Consider the following 16077-nt stretch of genomic DNA (forward strand, 5'->3'; position numbering starts at 1 on the left):
AACGTGCGCCGCTATGTGATTATAAAAGAACCAAACGAGTTAAGAGAGAGTCAATACAGTTATCATTGGCTCATCAAAAACTTCTCTCTCTCCCATATTTCTCTTTCTCTTCTATATTCCCTCAGAATATCCTGAAAATCATCCACGCAAAACATTTCCTAGATTTTCGTCCCAGATTATAGTTTTACAAGATTCATTTTCTTTAGTGTCAAAAACCCATAAAATTCTGGGATAAGTCATAGAATAAAGAAGATGAGCAACTATAATAGTGATTCCACACCTGATGAAGAATATAACTATAACAACAACAACATTAATGGGGAAAATGTATCTTATGCTAGTACAAATAGCGAGTTACTACCCTCTACATCTGCTGATACTTCGTCTGAGATTCAACGCCCCAAATCTCTTACGGTACTACTCCTATTTTTCGCATTCATTTTACTTCTTTTTTAGTTTTAATTTCCTGCTTCTTCCTCACTGCACAAAATCAAGAACACTTCATAATCATAATTTTACTTCATTTTAGTTTCCTGCTTCTTTTATTTTTTCTGGTTCGATCTTTTTTATTATTTTCTATTTTCCTGGTTCTTTTTGTTGTTTATTTTGTTATAGAACTAGTTCTTTTTTTTAATTTATAGGGGTACGAAAATCAAGAAACTCATTCATATGCACAAAATTAAGGTTGAATAGTTCATAACAATTGTTTAATTAAGGTTAAACAGTTCATAAACTGTTTCAGAAGATGGTCAACAATTATATTTTCTTGGAAATGGTAAATTAATAGGATTATTCTTTTTTTTTTTTTTTTTGTAAATATAGTTATGAATCTAAATTTGACAGGCATAGATTAATGCGAGTGAAAAAAACTAGAAAAAGAATATTTGATTAATATAGTTTCGTAGGAAGAATATCATATGTTTAAATTTATTATTATGCAGTTTACTTCATACCCAAGAAAACATAATAACAAATCTTGGTTTTTGGCAGAGAGAAGAAATAGAGGATGTTAAAAAAGGTGAACCAATAATTGGTTTGAAGCTGACTATTACACCATCGTTTCTGGATTTGTGTAATAAAATTGCCTCTGAAACAGATGATAGCTTTGTTTCAGTGGATAGACTGAAACCGGCTACTTTCTCTGCTTTATCTATCACAATTGGCTCTTGGACGGTAATATTTCTGCTCTAATTTGTCTACTTCCTACAACTTTTTTAAAGTTATCGTCATCTGTTGTATCTAGATACAACATTTAATTAGCTTAATCCGCCCACCAAGAAGGGAAATGTCACATCTAAAAAAACAATATCGTTGCATATATATGACCTAAGAATTCTTGTAAAATTTGCTAAACGTGAAAATGGCTGCATGTAGAGTGGTAACTAGTACTTGTTCGGCTTAATTTGTATGGTATTAATATAACAGATGTGATGTGATCTATTGAATCTAACAGAAAATCGCCAGGCATACCGGAGCATTGATAGCCAAGTGTTACTTCAAAAAAAGAAGGCAATTAGCTTGGGAAGTTTTGAACGTCAGCCTGAATAACAAGATTGAGTTTTCGTGGTCTAATATTGCAGCCATTAAAGCTACTTTTCACCCGAATGAAGGAGTTCTTGATATCATGGTTAGTTTCCTGATCATCTCCCATATTCCTGCTGATTTTATTATTTTTCTGTTAAACAAAAAACAGTAAGTAGTATATATTTTTTTATCTACTGCCAAACTTTAGCGCTAATATGTCTAATTTTAACGAGAGAATCAAACAAGATCGCACACTTGTTTTTTCTTTTTACTATTTGTAGTTGGAAAAGCCACCGTTATTCTTCCAGGAAGCTACCCCTGAGCCTGGAAAACCTATTAAATGGGAACAATGTGGAGATTTCACAGAACAGCAACAAGCTTCCATAATAAGGTATATATCAATTCGGACTAGTGTACTACTACCTCGGTTTCTTTGAGATCAACCAACATCTCTTATTGATGAATGGTTTAATATCAATCTAACAACACACTGAGAAACTATAGTGTATGTTTATATAAACTTTGCTTAATTAATGATCTTCATTTTTTGAATATTATTCATTGCAGGAAACATAGGCTTGTATTTGGATCAGGAGTGTTGGAAAAACATTACAACAAAATAATACAAGCTGACCCTATGTTGTATTCTATAAGCCAACAACCTTTTCCCTATCATGCTAGTATATACTTCAATGAGATTCATTTTTCAAACCATCCTTCAGGTATTTTACATTATTTCAATCAATCTGATTTCAATTTGTTTACTTTCATTAAATTCATTCACTCATTGATCACGTACACTTCTTGGCTTATTTTCTTTGATACATTATCTAGTCATGAATTTCACGGGACATAGTATGAGCAACTCTCCAAGCAATATCACTACAATAAGTAGTAGATATAATCGAGGTTATGATCATGGTCTTTCATCCACTAATAATAATGAGCAACCCAACTACACCAATGACCAATCACAATTCAGCCTTATGTCGTCGGCGAACCTGGGGACTACACATCAGCAAGCTGGTTACGTGCATTCCAGTAGTGTACATGCTGCGACCATGGAAAATAATACAGGACAAGATCCTCTAGGCTATCAGAATTCCATGCAGCAGATGACACAACTTGGGGATAATACTCTTGATCATTCTAGTCATGATGCAGGAGGAAATCAGAATCAGAATTAGTGCAGAGCAGCAGAAAAGTTCCTTCTAACGTACTGACAGTACAAGCAATATATTTCATAGGAACTGTATTTTTTTGTTGTAGTAGTAAATTTGTGACTAGGGTTTTAGCTACCACTATAAAAATAGTCAATTTTTGTGGTCGCAAACGTGTTGCATTAGCTAATAATGAGTTAATGACCGATGACGGACGCTAGCTTACTTGTACATACATAGTTCATTTCCAGCGACAGCGAGTAGTTTGTGTTTAGGTGTTGATTTAAAGATTGTTTTCTTTTAATGAAGTCATGAATGTTTTGATAAGACTGTGTACCTTTTTTTGTTACAATAAAAGATTGTTTACCTCTTCGCTTGAATGTGAAAATTTATTTTACTCTTGTTTTAGTTAGTTGTTTAAAGTAAAAAGTGAGCTTGAAAAATTAACCATGTTTGGTGATGATATAATCATGGTAATTTTAGAGAAGTGATGTTAAAATAATAAAAGTTAGTGGCCATTATGTACGAGGAAAATAACATGGTTCTTAGATTAAGTGAGCTAGAAGTATATATGTAAGAAATAAATGATTACGTGGTATTTTTAGAGAATTAATAGAATTAGCGATCATTATGTCAGCTAACACTAGTGGAAAAAACTTTATCTGTCACTTAGTAACAGATGCGGTTTTTGTAAAACCGCATCTTAAAATCAACATTAAAAATGGGAGAGAAAGTTGGGACGACAATATGATGCGGTCCTCTTATGGACCGCATCAGATTTAAAAAACTGATGCAGTTAATTAATTTTCCATATTTTCATGAATAAAGATACAGGCCCAAGAAATAAAGAGATGTGCAGCCCATGAAATGAACATTGGCCTATTTAAAACCTTTATAATTAATAATAAATCTCTTTAATAATTAAAATCCTTTTAATAATTATAATTAATAACTTACGAAAAATACGGAGTATTACATTTCAGCATGCTCTGATCACAATATTCTACATGGTATTTGTACACTGATTGTCTACAGGCAGCGCAAAGTATCTTGGAGGAAGGTTCCCCGAATAACCCCGTGTATTAACATCTCGAACGACTACATGGGAGTTGTGCCGGCGGCTCACCAAGATTGACATTGTTCATATAGACAGGAGCAGAAACACGACGGTGGATGTGTTAGCCAAGGAGGCTAGGAAGATAGAGGACTGCATGCATGGGCGGATCTAGAGGGGGTACAAGGGGTACAGCTGTACCCCCATTATTTATGGAAAATAATGAAAACAAATCAATAAGTTGAGGTTTGTCTTGTTGGTGGCAAAAGGGAAAAGAAAGATCCATGAATTTATGAGGAGGTCTTGAGTTCAAATCCCCACAAAGTTCTTTTTATGCTTTTAATTACTTACCCTTTGACTCATGTTTAATTTATCTTCAACACTTCTACTATATACTACTATCTATGGGCCTATGGCTATTAGTGTGAAACTAAAAATTTATAAGTAAGCTTACTCTGCAACTACAAATTCATAAGCCCACAAAAATAAAAGCTCCGAAATAATAATTTTCTCTCTATTCTTTTTCCTTCAAAATTTCCTCATTTATATACTTAAACTACTGTTTTTAAATTGAACAACTTATTTTAAAGATCTGTTTATTTAAATTGAAACATTGAACACTTAAATAGTTAGCAATTATATCTAAGTTCTTACTTAAACTTAAGGAGAAAAAAAATTTCTCATTTATATACTTAAACAACTGTTTTTAAATTGAACAACTTATTTGTAAAGATCTAGTTATTTAAATTGAAACATTGAATACTTAAATAGTTAGCAATTATATCTAAGTTCTTACTTAAACTTAGGGAGAAAAAAAATGTTAATAAAGCTTTATTTTGAAAAAAAAAATTAACGAGTCTAATTACTTACGTATTCGTACCCCCATGAGTAAATTCCTAGATACGCCACTGACTGCATGAATGTAATTAGGAGGTTTTTCACTCCCTAATTTTTGCATGAACGCATACCTCTCAAATTGTACTAACTCTTAGTTTGTTTTGCCTTATTTCACCGGAAAAAAAAATGTATTAATGTAGTGGGTTACTGCATAAAATTGCCATTAGACGAAGCAAAATATTCTCTGTTCTATTATCTTAGGCCTGAAGATAAACTATCAGCCTCCCTCTGTTAATTGGCTAATTATCTGCCATCAATCTTGCATATTTTGAAATCCTTTATCCTTCTAGTGTGCTACTCCTTGAGTGGCATTTAATTAATCCAATTATATGCAACAACTTATTAATTAGTAGGAATCAAATCCTAACTACTCTAACATCTTTTTATAGTATATAACTTTCTGTGCACAGAATATGTAATATTCAATTGATGATATGAATAGATATACGTGAATATAACTTTATAAGATCCAAAATATTTGCTATAACCTTCTAGACTTTCATCAACTATATTTTATTATCTAAGCTATTTTACGTTTACAACAACTTTTGATTAAATAACTACATCAAACTACATATTATTCAGAAATTTAGTTTCTAATTTGACTATTTGAGCAAAGGAAAAAAAATATATTGTTTATAAAAATACTATTTTCTCCTCCCACTTTAAACTTTTAAATGTGTATAAAGATAGGAGATATACAATTGATCAATAGCATACACCTGAGTGTACTGTGAGCATGGTACATCTAAAGTTTTTTTTTGCTCATTGCTCAATTAAAATCATCAAAATTAGCAAATTGTACAAAAAGAATGAGAGTTCAAAAGAAACAAATTAAAAAATAATATTTAATTTATCATATACTCTCAGGTGTATGATGCATGAATGAACTAAATAAACTTATTATTATTATACGCAGCTCGGGTTAGGTAAAAAAAAATCAACCCATTTTGATTTTTGAAATTTTGACCCACATAATATTCCTTTTATAAAATTTAACCATTTTAAAAAATGTTTACCCATACTTTTATTGCGGGTTTGATCTTGACGGCTGCTGTAAGTAGGGCTGACAATGAGTTGAGATAGCTCGCGAGCTACTCGATCGAACTCGGCTCGGTCAAAGCTCGACTCGAGCTCGAACTCGACTCGACAAGTTAACGAGTCGAGTCGAGCAACTCAATACTCGACTCGAGAAACTCGTGAGATACTCGATAAATTTTTTTATATATATATACTTTTAATTTTTTAAGAAATTTTAACTTTATATTTTTTCTATAAAAATACTTGTACTTTTCTTTTTTAAAAAAATGAAAAAAAAAGTGTATAGAATGACCAAAAAGCAAAGTAAAGAATTTTTTCTATAAAAAATAGAACTATATCAGATGACCAAAAAGTTTGAAACGAGTTCGAGTTCGAGCTTGAAACGAGTTCGAGTTCGAGTTCGAGTTCGAGCTTGAAACGAGTTCGAGTTTAGGTTTAATTTCGAGTTCGAGTTCGAGTTCGAGTTCGAGTTCGAGCTTGACAATCTGAAACTCGCGAGTTTTCTAGTCGAGTCGAGTCGAGTCGAGTCGAAGCTCGACTCGCATCATGGCTGGCCCTAGCTAGCTGTAAGTGGTTTGTGAGAGAAGCAATGACTGGTCATTGTCAGCCGTCAAGTACGTGGCCAAAACTACCAGGCACTCGTGGCTTTTTCTTCATCTATTTGCGTCATTTTCATTTTTCAGTATTCATCCGTAATTTCATTTCACGATCCCTATCATTACTCATTAAGGTCCAAGTATGCTAATGATTACTCCCTCCGTCCCATAATATAGTGCCTATTTCATTTTTGGTGGTCAAACTTTAAAATCTTTGACCGAATATTCTCATTTGTATATATAAAAAAACATATTCATGTAGGATCTTGTTAGATTCGTCTCAATGTGTAGTTTCATAATATCAACTTTTATATTTTTTATTAATAAGGAATTGAAGATATTAAAGGTCAAAGTTACGTATTGGAGACCGTGAAAAAAGAAACAAGCACTATATTATGGGACGGAGGGAGTATATTGAATTGACGAGGGAATTTCAAAAAGCAACAGTTTGACAGCCTATTTAGCATTTTGCTTCTTTATCCATCTGTATGATGATTATTAGGACGATGTGCAAATATTCAAGGATCTTATACAAACGAAAAGCATTTTTTAAAAAACAAATATATTCTATTCGTCTGATAATATAGTGTTTATTTTTCTCTTTTCAAATTAAGTTTTAAATTTTTTAATCAAATATTTTCATTAGTATATATATAAAAAATACTCATTGTACAATCTGTAGGTTAAATATATTTTCATGTATATATTTTTTTATATTTTTTATTAATACGAAATTAAACGTCAAAGATATATCTTGAAAATCGTGCAAAAATGAAACAAACACTCTATTACAGAGGGAGGGAGTATAACAATAGCATGAAAATCTGCTCATTTTCTTGTTTCTGGTGCAAAAGCCAGAATTAAATGACAAAGTTGTTCTTGATATATCCTATATATTACAAATAAAAGTCTTACTTTTTATTTATCTTATCTTTATCTGTCTCCTCCTCCTTACAAAGTGTGATCTCCAATTAGGTTGGAATATGCATGAAGCAAAAAGAAGTATACTTTCAGTTCAGTTTCTCTTAGTTCAAAAGAACGAGGCCTATGTAATACTAAGTTTAGAAAAACGCAGTTATGCATATAAGATAAGTAATATAATATATAGATTATGATATAAATTAGGGGTTAGATTAGGGATTTAATTAAAATAATCGAGATAAGATGTCAAAGGGATGAAAAAAAAAAGAATAAGACTTAGTTTTCTAATAATAATTGCAATTAGCCTATTTATAAGTCATAAACATTTCATAACACCTTAACACAAAAGTGAAAGTACTTATTTTTACAATTATCTCAATTATCTCAATTATCCAATCATATTATATTGAAATATCGAATAATATTAGTAATGGCTGAATTTGTTTTTAATAAAAACCAACTTTTTTTTTTGAGGGGTAGTTAAAACTAACTTAGAAAAGACTAAGTAGAGTCCATTTTATTGGGCGAATTACACGGAACCTATGCCTCTCCCTTTTTTTTTTTTTGCCGGGAAAACACTACTTAGACATTCATATTACTTAAATAAGAGATTACAGCCCCCAAAACTCCTGGAGGAGCCTCTTCCATCCAAACCCTCATTTCACTATAATCCTTACTAAGGTGAGCAAGCTCATGAGCTACTCTATTACCATCCCTACAAACATGGGAAAAAACAATCCTGCGACAAACACAACCAAACACTAAAATATCCGCTACAATATTACCAAAACTAGAGGTTTCCTTCAAGTCTTTTTTGAGATGGTTAACCAGTTTCAGGTTGTCACTCTCAGCAACAATGTCACGAAGACTAGCTTCCGTTGCAATTTTTACTGCATGACGCATCGCTACAGCTTCCGCTTCATCCACAGCTATCCTCCCCTCCATCCGACACACCGTGGCCATCATTACCTCCCCCCGCTATCCCTCATGATTCCCCCGCAACCGATCTTCCCTTCCACAAACACAGCCGCATCCGAATTGAGCTTATACCATCCCTCCCTAGGGGCTTGCCATCTCTTTTCACCACCACGACCACCCATCGAAGTCACTCTCAGACATTCATTCGCAGTCTTAAACTCTCCCCCACTCTATTGAGGGCCTTATCAAGCACAATTCTAGCTTCGTATTGGCGGTTTTCAAACACCCAAGCATTGCGATTCAACCAAATGCCCCAAAGGAGCTAGGCTCCAGAATATAGCCCACCACGCATCGTCTGTAAAAGTTTTGGCTAAGAGAGCAACCCACTCCATGAAGGAATGTCCCCTACTCACAGAATTTTCGAGCCTCATAGGGGAAAGTTTCCAAACCATCTGGGTAACAGGACACTCAATTAGCGCATGATAAAGTGTCTCCACCTCATTTCGACACATGGGGCATATGTTATACACATTCAGATAATAGGCACTACGAATCGAAAATTCCCCATTTTTGGTGTGATTCCAACACCATCTATCGTCACATTGCTGTATGATGGGTTTTAAAATATACCGCAAGTGCACGGTGTCTGTTTAGCAGAAACTGGCAAATACGGGTCGATCCACAGGGAGAGGAGTTCTATAGATTTGTGTCAATTATCTAACTACTTCAAGAGAGGAAATGATTGAGTAATTAATAACTAAACTAGAGTAAACTAGAACGCAGAAAAATGGGAATTTATCAAATAATTAAACACCTAGGGCAATCGATCGGTCCACCATGGTTATACCAGTTTAATCAATATAATATAGTTCAACAACACTTAGATTGAGGTTCGAATAAATGAAGCATTTCGTTAATCCTTGGTCAGGCATTAACAACTCCTAGATTAACATATGCCAGTACGGTCGCTCAACATAATCAAATCTACCTATTGTAATAAGCCTCTAATGAATATGATCTTTCGATTCTAATTCTTATTAGCTAAACATAACTCATGATATTGCGCAATTACATGAATTAAACAAGTAAAACAAATCAATAGGAATTATTCTAATTCAATCCAATTATTGAAGAACATCAAACTACAATAAAAAAGGTATAAACATGGCTTCCCTCTCTAAACCCTAGAAATAGACTACTCACTCATGATGATATTGAAAGCAATAAACATAATCAAAGTAAAAGAATTCATAAAATTAAACTAAGTAGATAAGAATACCAAATGATTGAAGAACGATGAAAAAGCAAATCGATGATCTATATAATCTTCAATGTAAAAGTTCAACAAAACTAGAGAGAATAAACTAAGTGTTTTGCTCTAATAACGTAGAAAATAAGGTAGATCTCCTCGAAAATATAAAAAACCTATTTATACTTCTTACAAAACCGGCTAAAAAACCCGAAAAAATGCGTCCCGAGAAACCGCCCGGTCGACCGGGCGAAATCCGCCCGGTCGGGCTACGGTGATCAGCAAATTACGACAAAAAAGCAAATCCGCCCGGTCGACCGGGCGAACCCGCCCGATCGGGCGCGCAAGCGATTTTGGATCTTTTCTCGCCCGGTTGACCGCGCTAACATGCCTTGCATCATGTGAAAATTTCATTTCGCCCGGTCGACCGGGCGGGAAAACTGCGATTTTTGCGTCAACTTGCGAAGGCTGTATCTCTCAAACCAGAAGTCGGATTGGGGCGTGTGACCTATCATTGGAAATCCCTTGAAGTCTAGTTTCCAACCCAACTGGAATTTCTTGATTATCATTTATATATCAAAAGTTATGGCCAAAATAGTGAACATGTGTCAGTTTTGACACTTCTTTCACCAACTCTTTGCTTCATTCTAACTCGAAATTGTCCCGAAATGATGCATTGTGATCCTTGTGTAAGATATCTTCATCTTCAATGATTAATAGGCTTGATCTTAGGTAATCTTAATCAATTTGCATCAAAGTAATCTGAAAATGATCAAAACACGCAAACGGGGAGTAGTAGAGCACAACTTACGTAATTCATTCCATTATACACCTAAATGCTCTAAAAGGAGTTCTAGATGCAATCAAAATGCATCTAAAAACTATATATAAATGTGACATATCACTGTAGCGGGAGAGGTATTCGCATTATTTCATCCACCTCCCATCTTGAGAACCACCTCATTAACTCCTCTCGTCTCCAAGCTCCATCAGAGATGAGCTCCTTTACTCTCTTCGCCCCTTCCCTATCTCCTTCTCGCGACAACACCCAAAACTTTGGTAGTGTAGGTAGTATCCAAGGTTCTCCCCATATTTCAATATTCTCTCCATTCCCAGCCACTTTGCGTATTCCCTTATCCAGCAAATCGCGGGCCGACAAGATAGATTTCCATGTGAAGCTAGACATCGGGCTCACCTTGACCTTCATAAGAGAATAAGTATTTGGAAAATACTTGTGCTTCAACACCTTTGCGATCAATGATTCTAGGTATTTCAATATACGCCACGCTTGTTTCGCTAGCATCGCCTTGTTAAAAGCCACCAAATTTCGAAATCCCAGCCCCCCTTCAGCTTTCGATCCATATGTCTTCTCCCAAGCCACCCATGCCATCTTTCTTTCTTCCTTCTTTTTCCCCCCCAGAAAAAACTTCTACACAATTTTTCAATTTCTTTTAGAATACTCACTGGTATATTAAAACACTGCATTGTATAGGTGGGGATAGCTTGCACAACTGCCTTAAGTAACACCCCTCTCCCTGCTTGTGACAAAAACCCTTCTTTCCACCCCTTATGCTTTTTCAGACCCTTTCTTGAATACATTGAAAGACACGCTTCTTTGAACTACCAATATAAGTTGGTAAACCCAGATACTTTTCATGTTCTTCCACCGCCTTAAAAGTTAACTTCATCTGAAGGATATCTTGCTTTTCTTGTTCAATATTTCGGCTGAAAGAAACTTGCGATTTTTCCATATTCAATTTTTGTCCTGATGCTGCCTCATAGGTGCCAAGAATATCTAGAATATTTTCCACTTCCTCTTCATTAGCTCTAGTGAACAACAAGCTATCATCTGCAAAGAAAAGTGTGAGATATCGCAGTAACCTTCTTCCCTATCTTCAACCCATGAATTTCTTTTTTTGCCTCCGCGTCACGCAAAAGGGAGGAGAAACCTTCTGCACAGATAATAAAGAGAAACGGAGAGAGCAGATCTCCCTGTCTGAGACCCCTTGAAGGTGTGAAGGTCCGAGCTGGTTGTCCATTAACTAGGAGGGAGAACGAAGTTGTTTTCACACACGCAACTATAAGCTTCACAAAAGTCATCGGGAAACCCAGTTTTATCATCATTTGCTCCAAGAAAGACCATTCAACTCTATCGTATGCCTTGCTCATATCCAGCTTAAGTCCCATGTAACCCATTTTGCCTTTTTTCTTTTTCCTCAAGTAGTGAAAACACTCATAGGCCACAAGAATGTTGTCCGTTATTAATCTCCCTGGGACAAAACCACTCTGGGACTCATTAATAATGTTAGGAAGGACTCTTTTTAATCTATTAGCTAGGACTTTTGACACCAATTTATACATTACATTGCAGAGACTGATAGGTCTGAAATCAGCTGGAACATCACACACTTTCTTTTTTGGAATTAAAACAATATGGGTCTGATTTAACGGCCGAATATCCCCACCATTATTTAAAATATCTAGCACTTTTTCTTCTACTTCTAAACCAACAGTACTCCAGAATTTTTGATAAAACAAGGCACACATACCGTCAGGTCCTGGAGCTTCGGTGGGGTGCATCTGATTAAGAGCTTCCCGGACTTCCTCGCGAGTATAATCCGCCTCCATCATGTCATACAAACTCATCGGCACCTTCGCATGTATTAGATCAGGCACTGGGTTCATTTCGATATCATCATTTGCACGGAACAGATCCTCAAAATGTTGGGTGAGGACCTCTGCTATCTCCATTTTCGCCTCATATTCCACACCCCCAGCATCTTTAATTTTTGTAATAGAGTTCCTGGATTGCCGTTGCTTCGCCTTAGCATGGAAGAATTTTGTGTTTCGGTCTCCATGTTTAAGCCACTCTTGTCTGCTTCGTTGCTTCTAATACACCTCTTCTCTCCTTTGGAGCTCATCCATTCTTGCGTCAATCATTCTCATCTTTTCAATGGTGTCATGCGTTTGATTTCCTTCCATCAGTTCTCTATGCCTCTCCCTTTTTCATTAGGAAATGTATTTACTCTTATGGTCACATCTTTGATAAAAATTTAAATAAAGAAAATAATGTTTCATATTTATTTCTTTAATAAACAAGGAAAAAATTTAGTTAGCTTAGAAAAACATCAAAAAATTAACTTGTTACAAAATGAAGAAGAGTATTTTTACTTAAAGAAATACATCTAACCCATTGTAGATTTGAGGATTGATCAATTAAATCTTTTACTGATGATGTTTTGTAAAGATTTTCTCCATTCTTTGTCTACTATAATTATGAATTTGGGTTTTAAGGAAGTGAAAAAGGTAGATAATTTTGCATAAAGGTAGCCCTTTAATCAACTAGAGTAGGAGAATAAAATCCTTAATAAACGGAAGAGGAGAGTTAATTTGGACCAAGAATTCTAATTTTGATATTATTGGTATGAGGAGCTTTTTGGTGGTAAAAGAACTAATATGAACATGGTGCACACTAATGAATGTGCACCCAATAGATGTTATGATTACAAGTTCTACTATTTTTTTTCTTTCTCTTTCCTCATATTTCCTTGCCTTTTCAGTTTCTCTCTTATAATTGCTTTATATCTTTTCTCTTCAAGTTCTTACTCTGGTTTTCATTTTTTTTATATACTGTCAATTTCGATAGAAGATTAGGATTATATTTTTAGTTTTGATATAGTATTGTTGTGTTGTATAGTGTGTTTCTCTCTGGTATAGTGTGCTTCTCTCTGCTATAGTATGTTTATTAGTGATAGTGTTTTTTTTTTTTGTGTTACAGTGTGTTTGTTTGTGATATAGTGTATTTATTTTTATAGTACATCTGTTTGTGATATATAGCGTGTTTGCTTGAATTATAGTTGATTGTACAATTAAATATGTTATACAAGATTAGGATAATATTGTCAGTTTCGATATAGTTGATCCCCTCACTAGAGTATAAAAAATTGGTACCTATTAAAGGAAACGGCCAATAATTGAACCTCATAGCGTCAATTTTTTCTAAACAAAAAGCGAAAACTATTAAAGAGAGAGAGAAAACAAAATAAAAAAACAAAACGTGCGCCGCTATGTGATTATAAAAGAAGCAAACGAGTTAAGAGAGAGTGACTACAGTCTACAATTATCATTGGCTCATTAAAAACTTCTCTCTCTCCCATATTTCTCTTTCTCTCCTATATTCCCTCAGAATATTCTGAAAATCATCCACGCAAATTATTTCCTAGATTTTCGTCCCAGATTATAGTTTTACAAGAGTTATTTTCTTTAGTGTCAAGAACCCATAAAATTCTGGGATAAGTCATAGAATAAAGAAGATGAGCAACTATAATAGTGATCATAGTTCATGTGGTTCCACTTCCCCACCTGATGAAGAATATAACAATAACAACAACGACATTAATGGCGAAAATGTATCTTATGCTAGTACAAATAGCGAGTTACTACCCTCTACATCTGCTGATACTTCGTCTGAGATTCAACGCCCCAAATCTCTTACGGTACTACTTCTATTTTTCGCATTCATTTTACTTCTTTTGTAGTTTTCCTGCTTCTTTCCCACTGCACAAAATCAAGAACACTTCATAATCATAATTTTACTTCACTTTAGTTTCCTGCTTCTTTTATTTTTTCTGGTTCTTTTTTATTATTTTCTACTTTGCTGGTTCTTTTTGTTGTTTATTTTGTTATAGAAGTAGTTCTTTTTTATAGGGGTACGAAAATCAAGAAACTCATTCATATGCACAAAATTAAGGTTGAATAGTTCATAACAATTGTTTAATTAAGGTTAAACAGTTCATAACCTGTTTCAGAAGATGGTCAACAATTATATTTTCTTGGAAATGGTAAATTAATAAGGGTTACGCTATATGCAGCCCTTTAGGGCTGCATATAAGACATAAATACATTGCTTAAAATGGAATTTAGTTGTAAATTTATGACAAAAGTTTGCATTAATCTATGTAATAAATTATCTGTTAATGCTTGTTATTTCCATTTTTAGCTTCTTATATGCAACCCTTAGGGCTGCATTTAGCTTTTTCCAATTAATAATAGGATTATTATTCTTTTTTTTTTTTGGTAAATATAGTTATGAATCTAAATTTGACAGGCATAGATTAATGCGAGTGAAAAAAACTAGAAAAAGAATATTCGATTAATATAGTTTCGTAGGAAGAATATCATATGTTTAAATTTATTATTATGCAGTTTACTTCATACCCAAGAAGACATAATAACAAATCTTGGTTTTTGGCAGAGTGAAAAAATAAAGGATGCTAAAAAAGATGGACCACTTGGTTTGAAGCTGACTATTACACCATCATTTCTGGATTTGTGTAATAGAATTCTCTCTGAAACAGATGAGAGCTTTATTTCAGAGGATAGACTACTAAAAAACGCTAATTTCTCTGCTTTATCTCTCACAATTGGCTCTTGGACGGTAATTTTTCTGCTCTAATTTGTCTACTTCCTATAACTTTTTTAAAGTTATCGTCATCTGTTATTGTATCTAGATACAACATTTGATTAGCTTAATCCGCCCACCAAGAAGGGAAATGTCGCATCTAAAAAAAACAATATCGTTGCATAATGCATATATACTACTATGACCTAAGAATTCTTGTAAAATTTCCTAAACGTGAAAATGGCTGCATGTAGAGTGGTAAGTCGGTAACTAGTAATTTTCGGCTTAATTAGAGCATGATTGTTTTTTATAAATTTGTATGATATTAATATAACAGATGTGATCTATTGAATTATCTGACAGAAAATCGCCAGGCATGGAGGAGAATTGATAGTCAAGTATAACTTCAAAGAAAGGGAATTAGTTTGGAAAGTTTTGAACGGCAACCTGCAGAACAAGATTGAGTTTTCATGGTCTAATATTGCAGCCATTAAAGCTACTTTTCACCCGAATAAAGGAGTTCTTGATATCATGGTTAGTTTCCTGATCATCTCCCACATTATATTCCTGCTGATTTATTATTTTTCTGTTAAACAAAAAACAGTAAGTAATATTTTTTTATCTAATGATGCCAAAGTTTAGCATTAATATATCTAATTTTAACGAGAGAATCAAACAAGATCGCACATAACTAATTTCATCCCTAACACTTGTTTTTTCTTTTTACTATTTGTAGTTGGAAAAGCCACCGTTATTCTTCCAGGAAGTTACCCCTGAGCGTAGAAACCTTATTAAATGGGATCAATGTGGAGATTTCACAGGACAACAAGCTTCCATAATAAGGTATATATCAATTCGGACTAGTGTATTACTACTACCTCGGTTTTTTTGAGATTAACCAATTAATCTAACTACACGCTGAGAAACTATACTGTATGTTTATATAACCTTTGCTTAATTAATGATCTTCATTTTTTGGCATCTTATTCATTGCAGGAAACATAGGCTTGTATTTCGTCCAGGAGTGTTGGAAGAACATTACAACAAAATAATACTCTCTGACCTTAAGTTGTATTCTATGAGCGAACAACCTTTTCCCTATCATGCTAGTATGTACTTCAATGAAATTCCTTCAGGTATTTTTACATTATTTCGATCAATCTGATTTGAATTTGTTTACTTTCATTAAATTCATTCACTCATTGATCATGTACACTTCTTGGCTTATTTTCTTTGATACATCTAGTCATGAATTTCACGGGATATAGTATGAGCAACTCTCCAAGCAATATCACTACAGTAAGTGCTGGATATAA

General features: G+C 34.0%; 3 protein-coding genes across 3 annotated transcripts; all 3 read left to right on the top strand.

The window, feature by feature from the left end:
• Positions 1 to 45: 45 nt before the first annotated feature.
• On the top strand, positions 46 to 1961 carry LOC104890408 (hypothetical protein). The gene is made up of 4 exons (XM_010675883.4): positions 46 to 414; positions 991 to 1173; positions 1454 to 1627; positions 1806 to 1961. Exons 1-4 carry the CDS (start codon positions 253 to 255, stop codon positions 1959 to 1961), a joined length of 675 nt encoding a protein of 224 aa, XP_010674185.2. The 5' UTR covers positions 46 to 252.
• A 136-nt stretch (positions 1962 to 2097) lies between these two features.
• Positions 2098 to 2987, top strand: LOC130591013 (uncharacterized). Its single transcript, XM_057393790.1, has 2 exons — positions 2098 to 2246; positions 2359 to 2987. Exons 1-2 carry the CDS (start codon positions 2162 to 2164, stop codon positions 2709 to 2711), a joined length of 438 nt encoding a protein of 145 aa, XP_057249773.1. The 5' UTR covers positions 2098 to 2161; the 3' UTR covers positions 2712 to 2987.
• A 10593-nt stretch (positions 2988 to 13580) lies between these two features.
• LOC130591208 (uncharacterized) lies at positions 13581 to 15104 on the top strand. The gene is made up of 3 exons (XM_057394155.1): positions 13581 to 13856; positions 14615 to 14797; positions 15099 to 15104. Exons 1-3 carry the CDS (start codon positions 13674 to 13676, stop codon positions 15102 to 15104), a joined length of 372 nt encoding a protein of 123 aa, XP_057250138.1. The 5' UTR covers positions 13581 to 13673.
• The last annotated feature ends 973 nt before the right edge of the window (positions 15105 to 16077 follow it).

This window comes from Beta vulgaris, chromosome 4, assembly GCF_026745355.1.
Source record: "Beta vulgaris subsp. vulgaris cultivar EL10 chromosome 4, EL10.2, whole genome shotgun sequence".
NCBI classification, from domain to species: domain Eukaryota; kingdom Viridiplantae; phylum Streptophyta; class Magnoliopsida; order Caryophyllales; family Amaranthaceae; genus Beta; species Beta vulgaris.